We start from the raw sequence: 18,738 nt of genomic DNA on the forward strand, positions 1-18,738 counted from the left end.
CGCTAACACGCACACATTTGACAATACGAATATGTAAATGTTTACGAGGCATAAAGTTTACAATGTTCAGCAGCTTATTTTTGCATGTCAGCGTGCTACGAATTGCGAATTTGTACTGAACATAAAGTACAACCGAGGCTGATGCTGGCATTAGTTTCACAGATTTTGTTATTTGTTTCGAAACAAATGTCCCAAAAGGTATTGGACAAATACAAAATCTGACCTGATGATGGCACACAAGATGGAAGGTCAGGGATTATACAGTCATTACCGTTCATCCTGAGGGCACAATGAATGTCTACATTTTTATGGTCATCCCTAAAATATGTTTTTCTGTCTGGACCAAAGACGTGGACGGACAGACACTGCAGTCCCTGGAGCCACTTTTCAGTTCAAAACATGTTCATGTTGGGAATACAATGCAAACATTAGTTTATTTTAATATTTCAAATCTAAATAAAGGATGACACGCTGTGTGTGTGTTTGTTTTTTTTAAATGCTATGAGATGGGATTACAAAACCTTCTCAGATCTTACTCAACAACCTTACATATTCATGGCTGTGCGAGCTAAACAAAAGAGGCTGTTTTGCTTGTTTTCATTCCCTGAAAAGTTGACATTTCACAGATACGCCGTTTCCTCCGACACGGAAATCACACATCATGGCATCGTTACAGAGAACGCATCCAACAGCCACCAGCATGCGAGCGGGTATGAGTCACCTCTCTGCACCTCTCTCACACGTGTGTGTGTGTGCGTGTGTGTGTGTGCGCATGAATAACAGTGTGACCTTTAACCTGAGCGTCTAAGAATCTTAATATTAGTGAATGCAGCACCAAACACACACACCACACACACGCGCACGCATCACACACACACACAGCCACACACACACACACACACAGTGACACCCTGTTAACATGCCCATGTAACAGGAACGCTTTGCCTTTTTTAATGTTGTGTAGCTGCGGTTAGTCAACCAACCATGGCCAATGCTGTGTGGCAGGCAGGCAGCGCAGTGACCAAGACTAACTGAGAATACAGAGCGTAAAACAGCAGAGATGGAGAGAGACGGGGAGGTGTTTTGCATTAGAGAGAGTGAGAGAGAGAAACGGGAGGGGTGGCAAGCGGAGCAGTGATGCAAAGTGAATGTATGCAGACCGCCAAGAAGCAACCATGCAAAAGTTGCATATATGATCGCTCTCTAAATAAAAACCATCACTTATTATTTATTCTCAGCGCTCTCCCACTGCCTGCTTGCTGTGCCTTCTGCACCGTGTACTGTAATCGTATATGTGCATGTGTCGGCTCCAGCTGAAAAGCCAGAAGGGATTTTTTTTACCAAAACCGAGTCCAGCTAACCAAATATTTCAGAGAAGAGATCAACCGATATAGAGAGCCATGAAAGACGAACGGATAAACACAAAGAGAGAGATTCCCTTTGACAGTATGTTTATACATACGTGTGCACATGTGTACACGCATGCCTCGCTCCTGGCATCTGATTGCCACACACGCGTAGTGCCAGAAAATAAACATCAGCATACAGAGAGAAAGAGGATAAAAGTTGGAGTCGTCACAGCATCGCTGGAATGTCAATACGCGTGTGTGCTGGTTTTTCGAAATGTAGATTCATATCCAGAAATGACATGAAAATGAAGAGTAGACGGAGAGGAAAGAAAAAGTCAATATAAAACACCAGACAGTGGGACATGAAGAGCAAACAGAATTTAAAAAAAAAGAAAAGAGTGAGCAACTGATGGAATTTAGTGATATGAGTGAGTAAGGACCAGCTGAGAAAGAATGAAAGCCAAACGGTGAAAGAAAGAGAAAGAAATAGCAGACAGTGCACATCTATCCTTCCCTTACCTCTGCAGCTGCCTGTGGTATCCTTTGGGACAAAACACGTAGTATGGGGAAAGGGTAGGGGGGGGAACTTCAGCTTCAGAAGCACGATTAGAGCCCCACTTTCTAGCTCTTTCCAAGGTAACGCATATGTATCTTTATCTATCAGCCAAACTCTTCAGTCCACTGGGACAGTATCCTGTCTACCGGCGTGGGTTTGTGTAAATGTATCCTGGATGGTGATGAATAGTGGTGAAGGGAAAGGAGAGTACTACGCTAGAGGGCAGACAGACTGGCTGAAACGGGGAGAGTCGAGAACAGACTGAGTAGGATGGAAGAGTTACTGCTTCCTAACATCAGAGCGGCCGGGTTGGATACACCCACCTCGTCAGCATGCATCAAATGGGAGGCTCTCAGATGCTCGAAAGTATGCAGAGGGAGCGACGGAGAGATCCTCCTAATCTAATCTGATATATATGCACATATGCACGCGAGCTTACGCACACGAGCATACACTCATAAAGGATCTCATTAACCCCCCTTTACTGAAAAACCCCCACACACACACAAGTACTCTCTCCACTGAACAGAGTCTGTGTGAAAGGTCTGCCGGGACTTTCAGTGAAAATAAGTACACAAGCAGATGGGAGAGCTAAGCAATAACAGTCTTCATGGCGAAAAACAGCCTTTAATGAGTTTATCTTGGTGCTCACAGACGTTCAGGAGCTGAAAAAAAACGTAATTAATCTTGTGAATTACTGTATTTCTTTCACCCCTTCGGCCTCATGAGGTCATAACTTGTGACGAGCGTTCACATTAGACGTTGCTTTGTTTTTGTTTTTTATGAATGAGACAAGAGACAGAAAATGTCTGAAATCATTGAAAGTTAATTATTCATCAAACTTGTCCAGCATTTGCTGACTTCAACTTCTCCAACGTTAAGATTCACTGCTTCTCCCTTGCGGATTAAATACCCTTCAGTTTTATGCTCTTATGAAATTAAACAATTTATGGAAGCGTTCAACATTTTGTAAAATATACTGAGTTCCCTCATTGTTGAGAGTGAAATGAGAAGACTGATACCACTCTCATATGAAGCTACACTGCCCACAACTAGCGGATAGCTTAGCTTAGCACAAAGGCTGACGTCAGGTAAGAAAGTGCCCCACTGCTAAAGCTCATTAACTACCATGCTATACTTTGTTTGTTTGTGTGTTGTAATTAAATAGTTAAATAGTGTTGCCAAGCAAGTCTGCAAACAAAAAGAAGTTACACTTGTGCGTACAGGAGGGTTTAGTTGCTGATAGGTGAACTTAAGCAGACCTCAGGACATGCCTCTCATTCTTGGAGCGCACCATTGCCTGTCGCTCAACATGCTTTCATTTTCCCTGCCGTGATCCCCTCCTGGGAGAGAGGTTGGGTGGAGGCGGTGGAGGGGTGGTGGTGGGGGGGGGGGTTTCATGTCATGGGGCTAGAACTTTGAGCTGCCACGCCGCCAACCTCTGCTGCTCTGGCCGTGAGAGCTCGGTGCCTCCTGGGACAAAGCCGGCCTTGATAAAAGGCCAACTCCATTGCTTGGTACATGGAGAATGGTCCTCATTACTCATACAGGTTAGGGGTTAAATTCTAGTTGGGTGGGCCAATAGGAGACGCTATTTCTGAAATGTTTGCATTCACAGTACGGGTATAGTTTCTAGACTTTCAAAGCGGAACAGGTGGATGTTTTTCTTCTTGTTTTGTGTCATCTGAAAATAGAAAATAAAGTCACCCACACCTTTCGCATTGCAATTCAGGGAGAGAACAATTCTGCCACCATTTCATTTCTCAAATCTCTCCAGTGACCTTGTTCAGTGTCGGACAATCCTGTTGTATCCACCGTGTAATGAAAAAAACAATGCCTTGTGCTTATTTCACATAGTTCAGGACATGGGTGGCATGCTCTGCGTTGTTCAGAGTACATGCAAAAAAAATGCTCCCCTTGAGAAAATGATGTTATCAGGAGGTGATGATGGAAGTGAGACACAGTAATCCCTCTTCATAATGCATCTCCTGGTTAGGCTTTAGATGGGACGTGAGAGAACATAACACCTCCCCCTTCAGTGTTAAATCTGGAAACATTGCCTGCTGGTTATTACATCTAATTAAATCTATTTCAATAGGCAGTTATTTATCATTCATTTTGTGTGGGGTTTTAGATCATTCCAACCCAATTTATATGAAGTATGGGTTTCTGTCGCGCTCATTGCATAAAGAAATGCACTGTTTAACCAACACAGGACTGGAAATTGCAAAATAATAACATATTCTGAGTGCATGTCGTATAACTCCACCGCCATCACAAGGCTGCAGCCCCACAGAAAGTCCTAATGCTCCCATCCACTACTGTCTCAGCATCCTTGCTGCAACATCACTTGATCACCAAGCCAGAAAATAAATAGAGTGATTCCGGAAGCTGAGGCAGAGTAGGTATAGCTCATGTCCATCGACACATCCTTGCTGCTGACCAAGCAGCCACTATGCAGCTGCAGAGACTGTCCGTCCCGCATAGCCTACATACACCACCGCATGCCATCAGACGCAAACACTGGCTGCGTGGAAGGAAACGACACACCTGTCCTTTCGTATTATTTGCTCTAGCTGCGTTCAATTGCTCCTCGTCCTCCTCGTATGATTAAAACACACGCCAGAAACCCCACTCTGTAGCCCTCTTAAGAATCAACACACTACAACTGATAGAGATGAGCCGACACAGGTGAAATGGACCACTCGCACCTTTCAAGCCGAGTGTTTTTTCTCTAATCAAGCAGAGAGCTGAAACATTGTAAATAGTATCTTACCGTTTAAATCGTGGACGGATAGACTCTGCTGACTGTCAGATGAAGAGATGCTCCGGTGGAGGAGGGAATGATGCTGGACACTCCAGCCTCCGTTCACATGAGCAATGTCGCCCCCTGCCGGTGGAAGGTGGACATTGCCACGAACAACTGTTCCGAGCCGGAGACGAGCTGTTTTGTATCGTGTGTTTATGTAAAAAAAATAAATGTCTTCCGAAAGTATATTGAAGAGCACGTGTCGTGGCACGCGTCTCGGATATTAAGATTTTTTTGAGGGAAGGCGGGGGGGTTGCGTTCCTCAAAAAGGACCTTTGTCAGGTCAGGCGAAATACAAGTACACTTCCGGTTACCATCTTCAAAATAAAAGCCGCAAAGCCCTGTAATTAGGGTAAACCCAGCTTCTGTTCTTTCCTTGTGAATACATTTCACTTTTTTTTCCCAGCGCTATAAATGCCTAATGTACAAATAGTTTACTCAAAAGGATCTACAGAAGCTTTAACAGGTCAAAAAAGTAAAAAGTGTTTACAGTGGCAAAATAACATTTACTGTATATGCAATAGCAACCAGACTAAATTGTATGACATGTGTGTGGTAAAGACGGACCCCATGTGTAGATATAAGTGCATGGTATATTTTAATAATAAATAAAAAGAAATACATGTGGAGGTGTTCGAACTTTTACACTATAGAGCTCCGTATTAAGGCTAATTTGTTTATGCTTTTAAAAACATCAAATTGATTATCAGTAACTTTTTTCAACAGAAGACCGCTGCTAGTCTGCAAATAGGAATTACATAAAACATACCCAGTTCTCTGTCCACAGTTTTGGTCCAAAAATGATAACAAGTATAAACACTGTTATCTTGTTTATGCAGTGGATAAACAGTCTCCTCTTACACAACTCACCAGTCACGGTGAAAGCTACACATGTATAATTGACCAGTGACTGGATGTCTTAAATTTAAATCAAAATTACATTTCAAATTAAATTTTCTAAAAAGTGTCTTTGTCCCTTGTTTGCTGAGGAAGCAACTGGCCAGTGTTGGAAGTACTATATTATTATTATTATTATTAATATGATCAAAACTGCAATTTCAATGTCTTTACAACATTTTCATTTTGAGTTGTATCTTAAATTGACTCTTTATTAGAGATCACGTGCGGGAATCAATTTCAAATCCTTCCTGACTTCTTTTTTTTTTTTTTAATATTTCGTTTTTTTTTTTTAAAGAAGAGTCTAGCACTGCCGGTGTTATTCAATCTAACTCTGTCTAACTTGACGCAGCTTGATAAAGGACAACAAAAATGGCATCTGAAAGTGGCCGCGGGGGCCTAAATTAATTAGGTGACTTAATTTAAGCCTGAGATTTAAAATACAACTTTTTTCTGGTTGTATAATTTTACAAACGCAAACGCTAATGTACAAGCGTTATGTATACGTCTGAAATACGTTTAATACCAGGACTGACCGGTATTTGGACATTTCTGCAGGATGTTTTGACGTCGTGTCGGCGTTTCCCAGGCAGCATAGCTGCCTATGGGTCTTCCGGTCTTCCATCAGGAAAAAGCGCCAACTTCTGCTTCACCGTCTGAATAGCCAAACATTTTTGACTGGATATTTCGTGAAATATATTAGACTTCGACCTGGAATAACTCATTTAGGTGAGCGGACACGAGCTGCAGACACTGCAGGGATTTTCAAACTTAGTATTGTTCAAGCGAACGGTTGAACAACTGCGTGCTGCCCTTCTTCACCACACCGTTTTGACCCAGTTTTGTCTGCAAACTGCCGTTTATTGTGTGCGCTACTTACTACGTCATAGCTAATTCGATAATTGTTAATGTAAACTGCTTCACATACAATGTTTAGTGTAATGCTATCTCGAGGCACCAGTACGGTAGTCAGCTGACGTTAACGTGTTGTGTAATTCGTTATTCAGTCGGTTGAACCAATCATCACAACATTAATAGTATCTAGCGCGAGTTAGTAGCTAGTTTGGGTGTAACTAGTTGACTTAGTCAACCGTTATGTAACTACAACCAAACGCAGTGCGTAGTTTACTTTCGTTCTCGGTGAACTCTGATGGCGCCAGCTGAAATGACAATGTGTTTCCTTTTCTTGCCAGTGAGGTGCGCTGTTGCATCTCTGTAGAGCAAAAGATTATCCGAGGAAACACTGCCAGCATCAAGATGCCAGGTCTGCAGGGGGAGCATATGGTGGCGGGCCTGGGTAGCCCCGTCAGGAGGAGTAAACTGTCTCTGAAGTTCCTCCACAAGAAGGAAACTAAACGGGCTCTGGATTTCTCTGAGCCTCAAGCAGATGAGCCCAAAACAGTTGAGCAAGTGGAGCCTGAGGCAAGGTGGGTCTCTATTGTCAGTGTGACTTAGCTGGGGGTCATGCAAAGTTCAGAAAGCTGCTTTATTACCCAACTTTGTTGAGGAATGGTCTGGTTATGTTGTGTGTCTGTGTTACTCCTTACCCAAAACATGCCAGCTACTCCTAACACGTTTCACACAATTTCAAGCATATTATTTTGCTAAATTAAATAAATAAAATAAAAAATTGGCCGTGTTTGGTTATGTAAATGTTAAGAGTTTGTTTTAAAATAATGTACAACCGAGGATAAAGAGTGCAGTCATATTGTCCATCTGCAAGAATCAAACTCGTAACGAGTAGGTTATGATGTTTCTTTTTATTTGCAATTCTTTTTTTTTTCACTTATCAGCAGCTGTGATCAGGCGGTCCCTGGTCCTTCTCCTTGTCCAGCCTCACCTGGCCTTCTCCTGTCATGTGAGAAGAGAGAGAGCCTGGTGCCATTTGTGGGTTTCAACAACTTGGGCAACACCTGCTATTTGAACAGTGTGTTACAGGTGCGTCCTTCTCACCACAGACTATATATACACACATTTGTATTAAGAAGTCTCACAGCCAGAGAAAATAAACTGTTTTTATGTCTACTGGTTCGGTAGCTGTACTTCTGTATCTCTTTCCAGACGCCAGGTAAACATGTTGTGGCTGGTGTGGGGTTTTCTCTTTTTAATATAAGTGTAGCTCTTTGTAGGCTCCTCTTCTCACCAATATTATTGAGGCTCAGTTTTCTTATTTTTCAGAGTGGAGAGCAGTTACTTGTCTTCCATGTGGCAAGCATGATGATAATTTGTCTGATTGCAGGTCTTATACTACTGCCCAGGGCTCAGAGAAGGAATAAAGAAACTGTACAATCTGTCTAAAAGAAAAGACAAACCAAAGGAAGAAACTGATAAAAGCGAAGAGGTTGGTGCAATTTTAACAAAATTACATTTGTAAAACAATGGCTTTATAAATGTATGCAATCAACTTCGCTAATTCAGAATCATATTGTTAGGTCTGCCTTACAATATAGTGCAGTCTAACACAAGTGTTCCTGTTGTGTCCAGACCTAAGTGGAGCAACAACTCTAAATCCTATGTATTTGCTTAATTATTTTTGTTATTCCTTAACAGTCAGAAGTCGTCGCCGAAGCTTTGCCGGCTCAAATTGAGCTCCTTGGGAGCTTCAACAGTCTTATAGTGTCAGTGGAGCAGCTGCAGTCCAACTTCCTGTTAAACCCCGACAGCTTCAGTGAAGGAGAACTCGCTACGCCGCCTCGAAAAATACTCCACACACTCAGGTACTAATCTGGTGATTAAATTACATATTTAATTTGAGCAACAGTCAAAAACCCCAAGAATAGAAGCACATATTCACTTTTCTGAGGGTTAAACAAGCAAATATAATATTTTGTGTCGTCTGATTTATTTATTTTGTGTATATATGGGTTTTTTTTTCGATATGTTTTATCAGTGAACTAATTGTGCCCGCTCTGTGTGGGTTGCAGGCAGCTGAACCCCATGTATGAAGGCTATCTTCAGCATGATGCCCAAGAGGTGCTGCAGTGCATCCTGGGATATATCCAAGAGGCTTGTGACACCATCAGGAAAGAGCAGGAGTTGGAGAGGGACGCCAATGAGACTGAGGTTAAACTTGAGAACGGTGTTCATTTGGGATCCAGCGGTTCTGCAACAGAATCCCAAACTCCCACAGAAGAGGACGGCCAAGTCAGTGGAAAGAGAAAGAGCGACACCGAAGTGGGAAATGCCAAAAAGAAGCCCAAATCTGTCAAGTCTAAGAAATCTGATGCAGAGGATAATAAACCCTTCACCCGCTCCAAGAGGAAGTCCTGCAGTGACATCACGAGTAAAAGAGACAAAGATAAAGAGGAGGCCGAGAATGAAAAGATGAAGAAACTAAACAAGGCGGAGGAGAAAGGAAGCGATGGTGAGGGGAAAGGTGACAAGGCAGCAAAAGAGGCAGATGGGAAAGGAAAGAAGAAGTCCAAGCTGAGCTGGCTGAGGCCTTCTGGGAAACAACCAAGTATTTTCACCAAGTTCCTCAGCGTGGGAAAGATCAGCTCAGTGAAGAACCAAAACAAACTGGAGCAGGAGAACGAGCTGACTGACGAGCAAAGTCCGGATGAGAAGACCAGCGGCGAGGGATCGCCACAGAAAAAGGCTGAAGTGGAGAAGGCCGCGAAACCTCACGGTATGAGACCATTACCGTAGAAATAATAGAACGTTGATTGAATATGAGGGCTGTATCTTTGCCAGGTGCAGGAAATGAAGGATACGATAGGATAAATGTCAAACTCATAAGTTGATAACTGATGGAACATTGAGAAATATGGTCATAGGGATTTTACACACTTGGTTATTTACTTCTCATTAAAGAAAAGCTGTTTTACAACATGCATATTTTATTTTGTTCATCTATGGGACGTGACAAATCTTTACAGAGTATATTGCTTTTAGTGTAGTTTTGTGAAATGTTTATTGTATTTTAAAAAATTAAAAAAATTGGAGAAGGTAAAATAGTAAGAAAAGATGGGAGATAACAGATTCCTGTTCATTAAATTGAACCTCTGCCCTGTTAAACCAGACACCGTTAGTGTGTGTATATGCGGCTTCAGGCTTTAAATACCATTGTTTCTGTTCTCTTCAGAGGACCTGGACCTGATGGAGCACTTGTTCCAGGGCCAACTGGTTTTGAGGACTCGCTGTCTGGAGTGTGAGAGCTTCACGGAGAGGAGAGAAGACTTCCAAGACATCAGCGTTCCAGTGCTTGAGGACGAACCCGGCAGCCCAGACGACCTCTCTGAGGGTGAGTGAGGACTCTTACTGTTAACGGCTGCGAATACAACAACTCTTTTCTGAATGAGTGATGGGTAGAAGCATGAGTTGTGGTAAACACCATGCAGTCATTGTAAATGATGACCTTCATTACGCCAAGACATTTTTGAAAGCTTTTATTACGTTCCCTTCTGCCAAATAGAATTTGAAGGCCAATCTTATCAGCACTCTTGTCTTTTTCCCAGACAGCAATAAAAATAATTCTAATACTGATATCCTCTCTCTCTCTCTCCCCAGTTTCTCCTGATCCCAAACCGGGGCTGAAGACTCTGAAATGGGCGATCGCTCAGTTTGCCTCAGTGGAGCGCATTGTTGGGGAAGACAAATACTTCTGTGAGACGTGTCACCATTACACCGAGGCTGAGAGAAGTCTGCTGTTTGACAAAACCCCAGAAGTCATTACCATTCACCTGAAGCGCTTCTCTGCCAACAGTTTAGAGTGAGTTGGTGAATTCCTAACACATTTATTTCCATGTCGTTCTGCTATCCTTCAGTATGTTATAGTAGGGCTGCAACAACTAATGGATCACAAAATATAGTTGATATTATGTGATGTCTCAGAGAAAAGAATGTGAACATTGTTGCAGGCAGAAAAAAGTGCACCAATACAAGTTCAAATTTAAAAACAAATGTTACTGACTGGTATCCTCTCGTCTGTCTTCTCTCCGTTTTGTGATGAATCAACGTAGTCGGAGGCTTGGAAGCTATTTTCTGACCGTTTTTCAGATATATGACATACTACAATATTTTGTTGTGACTTTGTAAACTGATCAAGCCTGGTAATAATCTGTGTAAACAAGAATACAACAGGAAACCTTTCACCCAAGTTCTCAATTGTCCGTTTGAATACAGTGATGTTATCCTGGTGCAGATCGTATTCATACTCCTCTCCCGGTTTCTTTTCTTCGTAGCGTGGACCCATATGCCGGCCTGTCCAAGGTGAACACGCCCTTACAAACGCCTTTGACCTTGTCTCTGGAGGAGTGGTGCACCCGGTCCTCATCCGCGAACGCTCAACGCTATCAGCTGTTTGCCGTGGTCATGCACAGTGGCGTCACCATTAGCAGCGGTCACTACACAGCTTACTGCCGCATATCTGACCTGAAGGACGCAAAGCTGTGGGACAGGAAAGAAACGGAGGAGGAGGAGGTGGAAGATCAAGAGGGAACCCAAGTGAAGGATGAATTGCTGGACTACGACGATGGCGAGGTGTCTTTCAGCCTGAACGCAAAAGGAAAGAGAGCTGCGAGTTTGGCGAGCAGCAAAACGGGAGGAAAGAAGCTGTCGGAGGGCGGAGTCGGGCTTTTGGGTGGCCAGAGGAGTCTGGCTAGTTGTGAACTTGGGAGCAACAGCAAACACGCAGAAAGAGCAGCCGGCAGTGGATCAACAGATGGATCCAAACGGAGGAAACCGATCAACAGCCAGGGCCAACAGGGTGAAGCGGGACTTAACAAGGAAGCTGGAGTGGGAGCGTCCACAGAGCGGCAGGCTTTGAACAACCTCCTGGAATACGAGGGCAAATGGCTGCTGTTTGACGATTCTGAGGTGCGTTTGTTCGAGGAGGAAGAGTTCCTGCGAGCCTGCTCTCCTGAGACGTCGTCCTCGTCAACGCCGTACCTGCTGTTCTACAGAAGGATGCCTGGACCCGAACACTGACAAGGACACACACGGTGGTGCCCAACAGACTTTTTGTAGCTAAACAGCCAGACAAATTATCCTTTTTGTGGCCAAAAATACTGCGGCTGCCATATTAGCATCCAAACTCTCCTCAGATGTTCATGAACTTATTTTGGTTTTTAGAAATATTCAGTCAAATGGGGATTTACTTTCGTCCTTTTTCTCGTATGTGACTCTTCTCTGTTAAGTACACTGACCTGTCCTTTTGCTTTCTGTCCAATTATTTAGTTTGTCTCTGGTCTATAACTGTTTGTTTTTTTCTTCTTCACAAATTGGAGAAGCAGTTTTGAACAAACATTTTACTATTTGAAGAAATGCAAAAAGGGAGTGTCTTTCTATGCCGCCTTTTATTTTTCTAAAATGTATTTGTATGGCAAGAGACTGTCAGTGCTGTGCATGTCTGGAATAGATTACTCCAACTAAAAGCCACAACCAAATAACTTTTCCATTTCAAAGCTATATGAAATATGCTTCGTGAGATAAAGGAGCAAAACCTTTACCCACTGCCAAGAAAGTTTCTGTTTTGCACTGATGTCTTATTTTCCTTCTGGAGACTGAAATTTAAGTCATCTATGCTAAACCTTTACACTGGCATTTTTACATTAAAAAAACACACACACTTGATGTTTATCTAATATATAAGACCTTATACCTGGTACTGTTAAGACTCAGTTATTGCAGGGTGCAAATTCAGAGTAAAGATATTTGAAATGTATATTTCTTTAATCCTTTATCATTCCATATATACAAAAAATTGTTAAGAGAAGGAAAGGTCAACTCCCTGCTCAGTGAGACTGAATGCCTTCATTTCTGTTTTCTACTTTTTTTAAGAAATTATTTTTGGGCCAAACGGCAATAAGAGTTCACATGAACATATTTATGAGACTAACACATCTGAAAGTGTAGATTTGATTGTTTGCTATTGTCCTACGTCCAGTGTAAGTTTGTGTGAACAATAGTGCCAAGACAAACTAAATGCTTTGACTTTACGATTGAATAAACATCTTCCGTCAATGTCAGGCTCGTTTAAAAATAGCTAAATAAATTCTAAACAAGAAAACGTAAAGTTTTGACGAAATGATTTTGCCCCTGTGAATACACAAATAATCATGTTACTTGTTTTGGTCTTGTGCAGCATTTTTGTAAATATTACATAACTTTGTTTTAAAAATATGGTGTTAAAATACATAAAGGTGACATTGTCTCAGGTTCCTCAGTGTTAAGTCCAATCATGGTATCAGGGATTGAATTAGTTATTTAGCGTAGCGATAAATACCCATTATGGACCATATACCGGTTTTTCAGCTGTAGTTATTATATTCATGTTGGCAGGGTCAATTCTGAAGCAATAAAGTTTTTAACCTTCATCTGGCGATACTTATTCACACAAAACTGATCATCTCCATAAACACATGAATACAACCCAAACTGAACATTAAAATATTTATTTAGTAAAATATTTAAAATAAACAAAACTACATAAAATAATACAAGGATGTTCAAAGTACCTAACTTTAAAATATTCTTTCAAATAATGTTAAAGCATCATGATAAATAATGGTACCATTGCCCCCCCCCCCCTCCATTGAATTACATAATCTTGTTGTAAAATGCATTGCTACGCCATAATAAAAAAAGTGCACACATGAAATTAAATAGATTTCTGACACCTCGACTTTAAAATCACACCACCTCTGCAGACACTTGTCAAAAATCAGCAGAAGAAAAGTGTTTTTTGGCACTTCAATTAACCAATAAAGGGATCTCAAAGCATTCGTCGTCTTCAGTGGCTTATTAGTTTGCATCCTGTCCATTCTGTTGGTTTCAAAAGTGGAGGCTAACAATAGCATATTTGTAGCAGTAGCATAAGGACATATAAATACTTGTTCCCTTATGTGACAAATGGCCAGCAACCAAAGATTCTACATGCCGAGGCCTTTCTGTAATCTTTAAGATCCGCTTGAATGTCTGATTGTGTAACAGTTTGTATGTAAACAAATTAAGACACTGGAACGACGTACCAAGCCGCAATACTTTTAGCCTTTCTTTTGACATGCTAACCGTAAAACTAACCAACCTTCAAGAGACTCCTATTTACAATCGAGAATAAATTAATATTGCAATTTGTGGTGTGTGTGTGTGCGTGCGCCTGTATTCTTCATCTTCAAATGTCAAGCTTGCGAAGACTCATTCGGCTGAAGGAATCTCTGGAAACGAGAAGAAAAACAAGGCATGCCGCATGTAGGCTGGTTAATCTGCTGTTTCCATTCACATTTTCAAAAAAAACAACAGAAATCTAACTTTTGAGAATAGCAAGACTGAAAAACTTGGAGTAGTAAAATGTCCTGACAGAATAACAAACACAGGATACAGAAACAAAAGGATCACGTAATGTAGTCTGAAAATCCCAAGCTACCTTGTCAAGCTGTCCGTTTGCTGCATGATTATCGAAGAAGCAAAAACAAAGACTCTTAAGTTCACATCCAAAAGGTATTACAGGGTTTATGCAGGAATCCTGACGTTGAAATTAATAATTTTCCAGAACCTTTCCATACGTTTAAGAAGTCATCCGAACTTTGAGTTCTAATCGGTCTAATCGGAAACACTTTAACTTACATAATGCTATCGATTGATCGTAAAATAGAACCACAAAGTCTGTCATAACATATTATGTCACAAGTAAGTCGTTCAATACTATGTCATAAAAAAGGTCATCACCTATTAAAATATATATTTTTTTGATTTATTTACATTAAAAGGAACCTTCGCAGAACATTATCAAGCAGTGGGTCAGAACACCCTGAGTGCTGCAAAAGAGGGCGGGACATGATTATTTGGAGTCCATATATTGTAAAATTCTTGCATATTGCACCTTTCTGGGCGCTGTCGTAGCTAAATGGATTAATCAACTTTTCATACTTTTTAGCATGCTGTATTATCTACATGCACACACAGAAGCAGCCTACCTGTGTGAGTTGACCTGAAGTACAGGTTTATAAAGCTGTGGGATCTTTCTGTTGATGAGGGGCTGAAGCGCCTCCTTCAGCCGGTGGTAGTTCCTCTCCAGCTCCCGCTGGTACTCTTTCTGGTCTGGACCAATCAGGCTCTTGTTCTTACGCAGGGCATCTTCACACCTTGGACAGACAAACTGGCATTTAGACGGTACAATGCTTTGTCTTGCTACTGTCGATGGAGATGATGGAGAATCTTTTTTTCATAGCGAGGCTTATTATGACATCTGTCCATGTTAAGATTGAACTAGAATTTTATATAACCGTTCACTTTTCAGCAAACTGGAAAAAACAGTTCTCACATTAGCCGTTTGGAATGACATGTGCTCCGTTTTTCACAGAAATGAACATGAACCCATAAAACATTCCAATATCAGCAGCTGCTTTTTGACTAATGAAAACATTGTTTTTCTTTTCTTAATTAGTTCAGATATTTTTCTCACAATTCTTACACAACTTGGAGATTGCTTTTCATAATTTTTCCTCGGACATGTTGCGCATTTGGATTCCTCATTCGCAGTCCGTACCTCTTTGTGAAGTCTTTGAAGCAGAGCCGTAGCTTGTTGTGGTGTCTGTACAGCTTTGGGTCACTGGGGATCTCAGACAGGAACACCTGGGCCACCTCCAAAGGACCCTGAGGAAAAACAGATGAGACTCTTCCCTCTACAACTCTATTTATGTTCATGAATTTCTCAAATGGTACTTTTGTTCACCGGTGCAAAACAAAAAGTGTTGTCGCTTATATATCTGACATCTTACAACATTACCTGGTTGACAGTCGTGCCCACTGATCCCTGCAGGACCATCTGCAGCATCTTTGCATCAGCAGGGTCCTGGTGGGTGGCAAAGGCAAGCTCCTGAGTCTTCTTCTGCATGTCTTCTATTGCCACCTCGATGGGCGTGGATATAATCTGGAGAATGACAGACAAGCCGTTTCAAGAGTTGGATAAAACTGTTTCTTTTACAATGACTTCATTTCAAGAATAGCATACTGTCTGTCTTTAAAAAAAATGCTAATCTTTACTAATGACTTTGTTGGACGTCTGAGAGGAAATCAAACATAAAAACAGGAGTAACAGCGTTCACCCACCTCCTCTTTGTGGATGATGTTGATGCGCGTCTTGATGTACGGGAACGCGTGCGAGGTGGTGAGGATGGTCTTGCGTTTGAACTGCTCGTGCAGGTCCCCGTGGGCGCGCCCGTCCAGGGTGAACGGGGTGCAGTAGACGAAGCGTCGCAAATTGTAGTTCTTGTCAAAGTAAGTGATGCGGTCCTTCATCTCGTACGTGTCGAAGTACGGCTCCACGTACGTGATCTGGATGAATGCCTACGGCAGTAACAATGAGCATATTTGTGGTCGGTTAAGGTTCCAGGTCGTGATCCCTCGGTGGACGATGAATTCTCAGACTAAAGGGATGAATAAAATCAGTGTACATTCTGCAACACCAACCTTATTCGGGTCTAACTTGCACTTGTCCACTGGGTTAGAGTCCTTAATGACTTCTACCTGTTCCTCTCCAAACCGCTCTCCATAGAAACCCTGAGCAGAAAAGCAGCAATGAACCTCATTAGTTACAGAGCAGAAGAACTAAAAGCACACGTGGCCAGGAAGAAAAGTAAGAATTGTGGTATTACAGGAGAATCTAGAGGCTTTCTTTCGGGTAGAATTTACCTCGAGCCTGTGAGAAATCTCCGCCAGCTTGGTGATGGCCGGCTCTTTGTACACAAACTCCTGCTCGTCCAAGTCGCCGAACTTTGAACCGTAAATTCCAACTCTGAAGTACGTACCAAACATCCTCTTTCCATCCTGCGAGCAGAGGGAGGAAATGTTAGAACTGAGCAGGAATAGAAATGAAATTCACATAAGAACTTGTTTATTACACTCCAGATTGTCACTGCTGTGGCTTATACATGTGTGTTTGAATGCTTTTCTAAGGATGTGAAGATATGGATAGTGTCAGATAGAAAGCAGCAACCTCAAGATTATCATCCGCGCATTTTAGTCAATACAGTCATAAAGTCATACGCAGCTATGACATATTAGCTTTCGCTGACGAAATTCCATTTTTTCCAAGATTGTTTGACACTTTTTCCACCTCTACACCGGTAAAGTACACAGAGGACAGGCCGGTCCCTTGTTCCATGTCAGGGTAACAGGCAGAGGGCGAAACATCAACAGGAAAAAACTATTCTAATAATAAGCATTTACCAGCCAGCAGAATACTCTCGTCACAAACAAGTCGAACAGATGCTACTAAAGAGGAACACCGTTGAATGAATTGAAATCAACAATTAACGTTCTTGATTTGGCCGAGCGTGTATGTTCATATGTTCTAGGACTGTGTTTTGCCTGCTTTGAGGAAAGTAGGCCAAGCTAAAAAGCACGAGAGAAGTGTGCTACAAACCATGAATCATTAATCAGCCACGCGACTCATGAGCAGTGACGGAAAACAGGAGAAAACGAGAACAAAAATGTCCACAACTACAACCACTGATATTTTAGGAAAAACAGGCGTACAGTGATGAAAAACGGCCATCAAATTTTGCTCCCTCAGACATTCAGAAAGCAATTTTAGATTAAGAAGTTCATTAAAGTCAGAAAACACAGCACTGAAACATATGTCCAGGTGGGAGTGAACGAGTGTGTACGTGTGTGTATAACATAAGAAAGAGAGAAGCTGTGGACAGGTTGGCATGTCACTACCTCTAACAAAAGATCATTTCATAAACCCTCTTGGTAGCTGCAAACCTGAGGCAAATCATTAAGATTCTTCATGTATTTTCTACTACAACTGCTCATTGAAAAATAAATTGACGCAAACATTCAAGGTCTTGTAAACTAAGGAACTTACCACAAGACACAATTAAGTAAAGTGGGAAGGAAGGGTCGGCAACCAGGGAAATCAAAAAAGGAGAAAACAGAACAAATTTTAATGAGAATTGGGTTCCTCCAGAGAACACACACATAAATATCTCCATTGATTTTTTTTTTTTTTTTTTTTGAAAGAACATAAAGTCATTGGGAAGGATTCAGAACATGCAGAAGTAGAAAAACAAAGTGAGAAAGAACAAATCCACCACTGTCAGGAACACAACATGCACTGAGTGCATTTCAAAAAGGAACACAGCGTGCTCCGTCCACTTCATGCAACAAAGAATGAGAACTTAGAGGTTAATACTGTTAAGAAAAGAACTGAATGGATGAAACAATATCAGGGGTCGATTTAGTTTGAACTATTAAAAGAAAGGGCAATAATGAGAACGAATCAAAATTTAAAAAAAAGGGGGGGGGGGAAAATAAAGTAATCCTGAGATCACTGTGAGTTGAACCCTCTTGACTGCCTCAGGAATTTGGTTTCCGGACCCAATTCGACCCAATGCGACACCTTGTGTTTTAAAAAAAGGCTCATTTAATGGCGTGTGTGAAAGAATGAGAAAAGGGCTGCAGCAGGGGGAGCTAACGGATACCCTTCGCGTTAAAAAAAAAACATTGCACTGAAATCGAGCCCCGTGGTTGAAGATGAGATGAGATGAAAAGTGCGACAGCAGACGCTTGCCGGTCGATGGAGCGCGTTCTGACTGACGCTGCCGGCGGACAGACAAGGAGTGTGAAGACGGGAAGAGTGCGGATTGTGCAGGTGATGCATTCACTGAGACCCGAGTCGCGCGGCGCGGCTCCCATGCAACGCAGCCTGCCGACACGGCCGCGGTACGAGAACACGGCTCCTCTTTGCACGTGAAGAGGGAGGGAGGAGAGAGGGGGGGGGACAAGGGTGATGCTGCTGCTGCCGGTGCAGCAGCAGCAGCAGCAGCAGCAGGTGGCCCCAGCGGGCGGGACAGACAGTTGACATTGTCTGCAGATGTTAATGGATTTGGCCGTGTGTGTAACAAAAGCAAAGAAGAGCAACAGGATGCCCCACGGCTGGCGAATAAAAAGATGAGAGTGAACAAAAACGACGATAAGAAAAGATGAACAACACGAGCAGGGCCAAGCAGGATCCGTTTAGCCACCTACCTCCCAGCCAGTACTCTGTGTGACAAAGAGAATACAGGACACGTAAACCACCGCACACACAAACACCGGCCACAGAACAGCGTGGCATTCGCACACACTGGACTCTTTGAAACTAATCCAGGTTTACGAGCTGGAGTGGAGAACAGCTGGCC

The 18,738-nt window shown here is 42.2% G+C and overlaps 3 protein-coding genes across 21 annotated transcripts in view; 1 reads left to right on the top strand and 2 right to left on the bottom strand.

Moving 5' to 3' along the window:
• kank4 (KN motif and ankyrin repeat domains 4) overlaps positions 1-4,727 on the bottom strand; it is a 62,473-nt gene extending 57,746 nt beyond the window's left edge. The window contains exon 1 of one of the 2 annotated variants that reach the window (XM_068589641.1): positions 4,682-4,727. The gene's annotated coding sequence lies outside the window, so the exon portion shown is untranslated. Of the gene's footprint in view, positions 1-1,868; positions 2,135-4,681 lie in introns of those variants that run through there. The other variant, XM_068589640.1, reaches the window with a different exon arrangement.
• A 1,505-nt stretch (positions 4,728-6,232) lies between these two features.
• Positions 6,233-12,927, top strand: usp1 (ubiquitin specific peptidase 1). The gene is made up of 9 exons (XM_068589758.1): positions 6,233-6,340; positions 6,805-7,038; positions 7,405-7,549; positions 7,851-7,952; positions 8,162-8,328; positions 8,536-9,239; positions 9,696-9,854; positions 10,121-10,322; positions 10,795-12,927. Exons 2-9 carry the CDS (start codon positions 6,869-6,871, stop codon positions 11,537-11,539), a joined length of 2,394 nt encoding a protein of 797 aa, XP_068445859.1. The 5' UTR covers positions 6,233-6,340; positions 6,805-6,868; the 3' UTR covers positions 11,540-12,927.
• Positions 12,928-13,136: 209 nt separating this feature from the next.
• The window catches only part of dock7 (dedicator of cytokinesis 7), a 45,760-nt gene continuing 40,158 nt past the window's right edge, over positions 13,137-18,738 (bottom strand). For 12 of the 18 annotated variants that reach the window (XM_068589756.1, XM_068589754.1, XM_068589752.1 and 9 more), the window contains 8 exons: positions 18,587-18,601; positions 16,244-16,369; positions 16,022-16,111; positions 15,662-15,898; positions 15,339-15,482; positions 15,099-15,205; positions 14,527-14,694; positions 13,137-13,767 (listed from right to left, as the gene is read on the bottom strand). In XM_068589756.1, the coding sequence (XP_068445857.1) occupies positions 13,725-13,767; positions 14,527-14,694; positions 15,099-15,205; positions 15,339-15,482; positions 15,662-15,898; positions 16,022-16,111; positions 16,244-16,369; positions 18,587-18,601 (930 nt within the window). In that variant the 3' untranslated portion in view covers positions 13,137-13,724. Of the gene's footprint in view, positions 13,768-13,976; positions 13,997-14,526; positions 14,695-15,098; positions 15,206-15,338; positions 15,483-15,661; positions 15,899-16,021; positions 16,112-16,243; positions 16,379-18,586; positions 18,602-18,738 lie in introns of all 18 variants that reach the window. The other 6 variants (XM_068589757.1, XM_068589753.1, XM_068589746.1 and 3 more) reach the window with 2 other exon arrangements.

This window comes from Clinocottus analis, unplaced genomic scaffold (assembly GCF_023055335.1).
Source record: "Clinocottus analis isolate CAN_PGR_092001 unplaced genomic scaffold, fCliAna1.0.p SCAF_23, whole genome shotgun sequence".
NCBI classification, from domain to species: Eukaryota; Metazoa; Chordata; class Actinopteri; order Perciformes; family Cottidae; genus Clinocottus; species Clinocottus analis.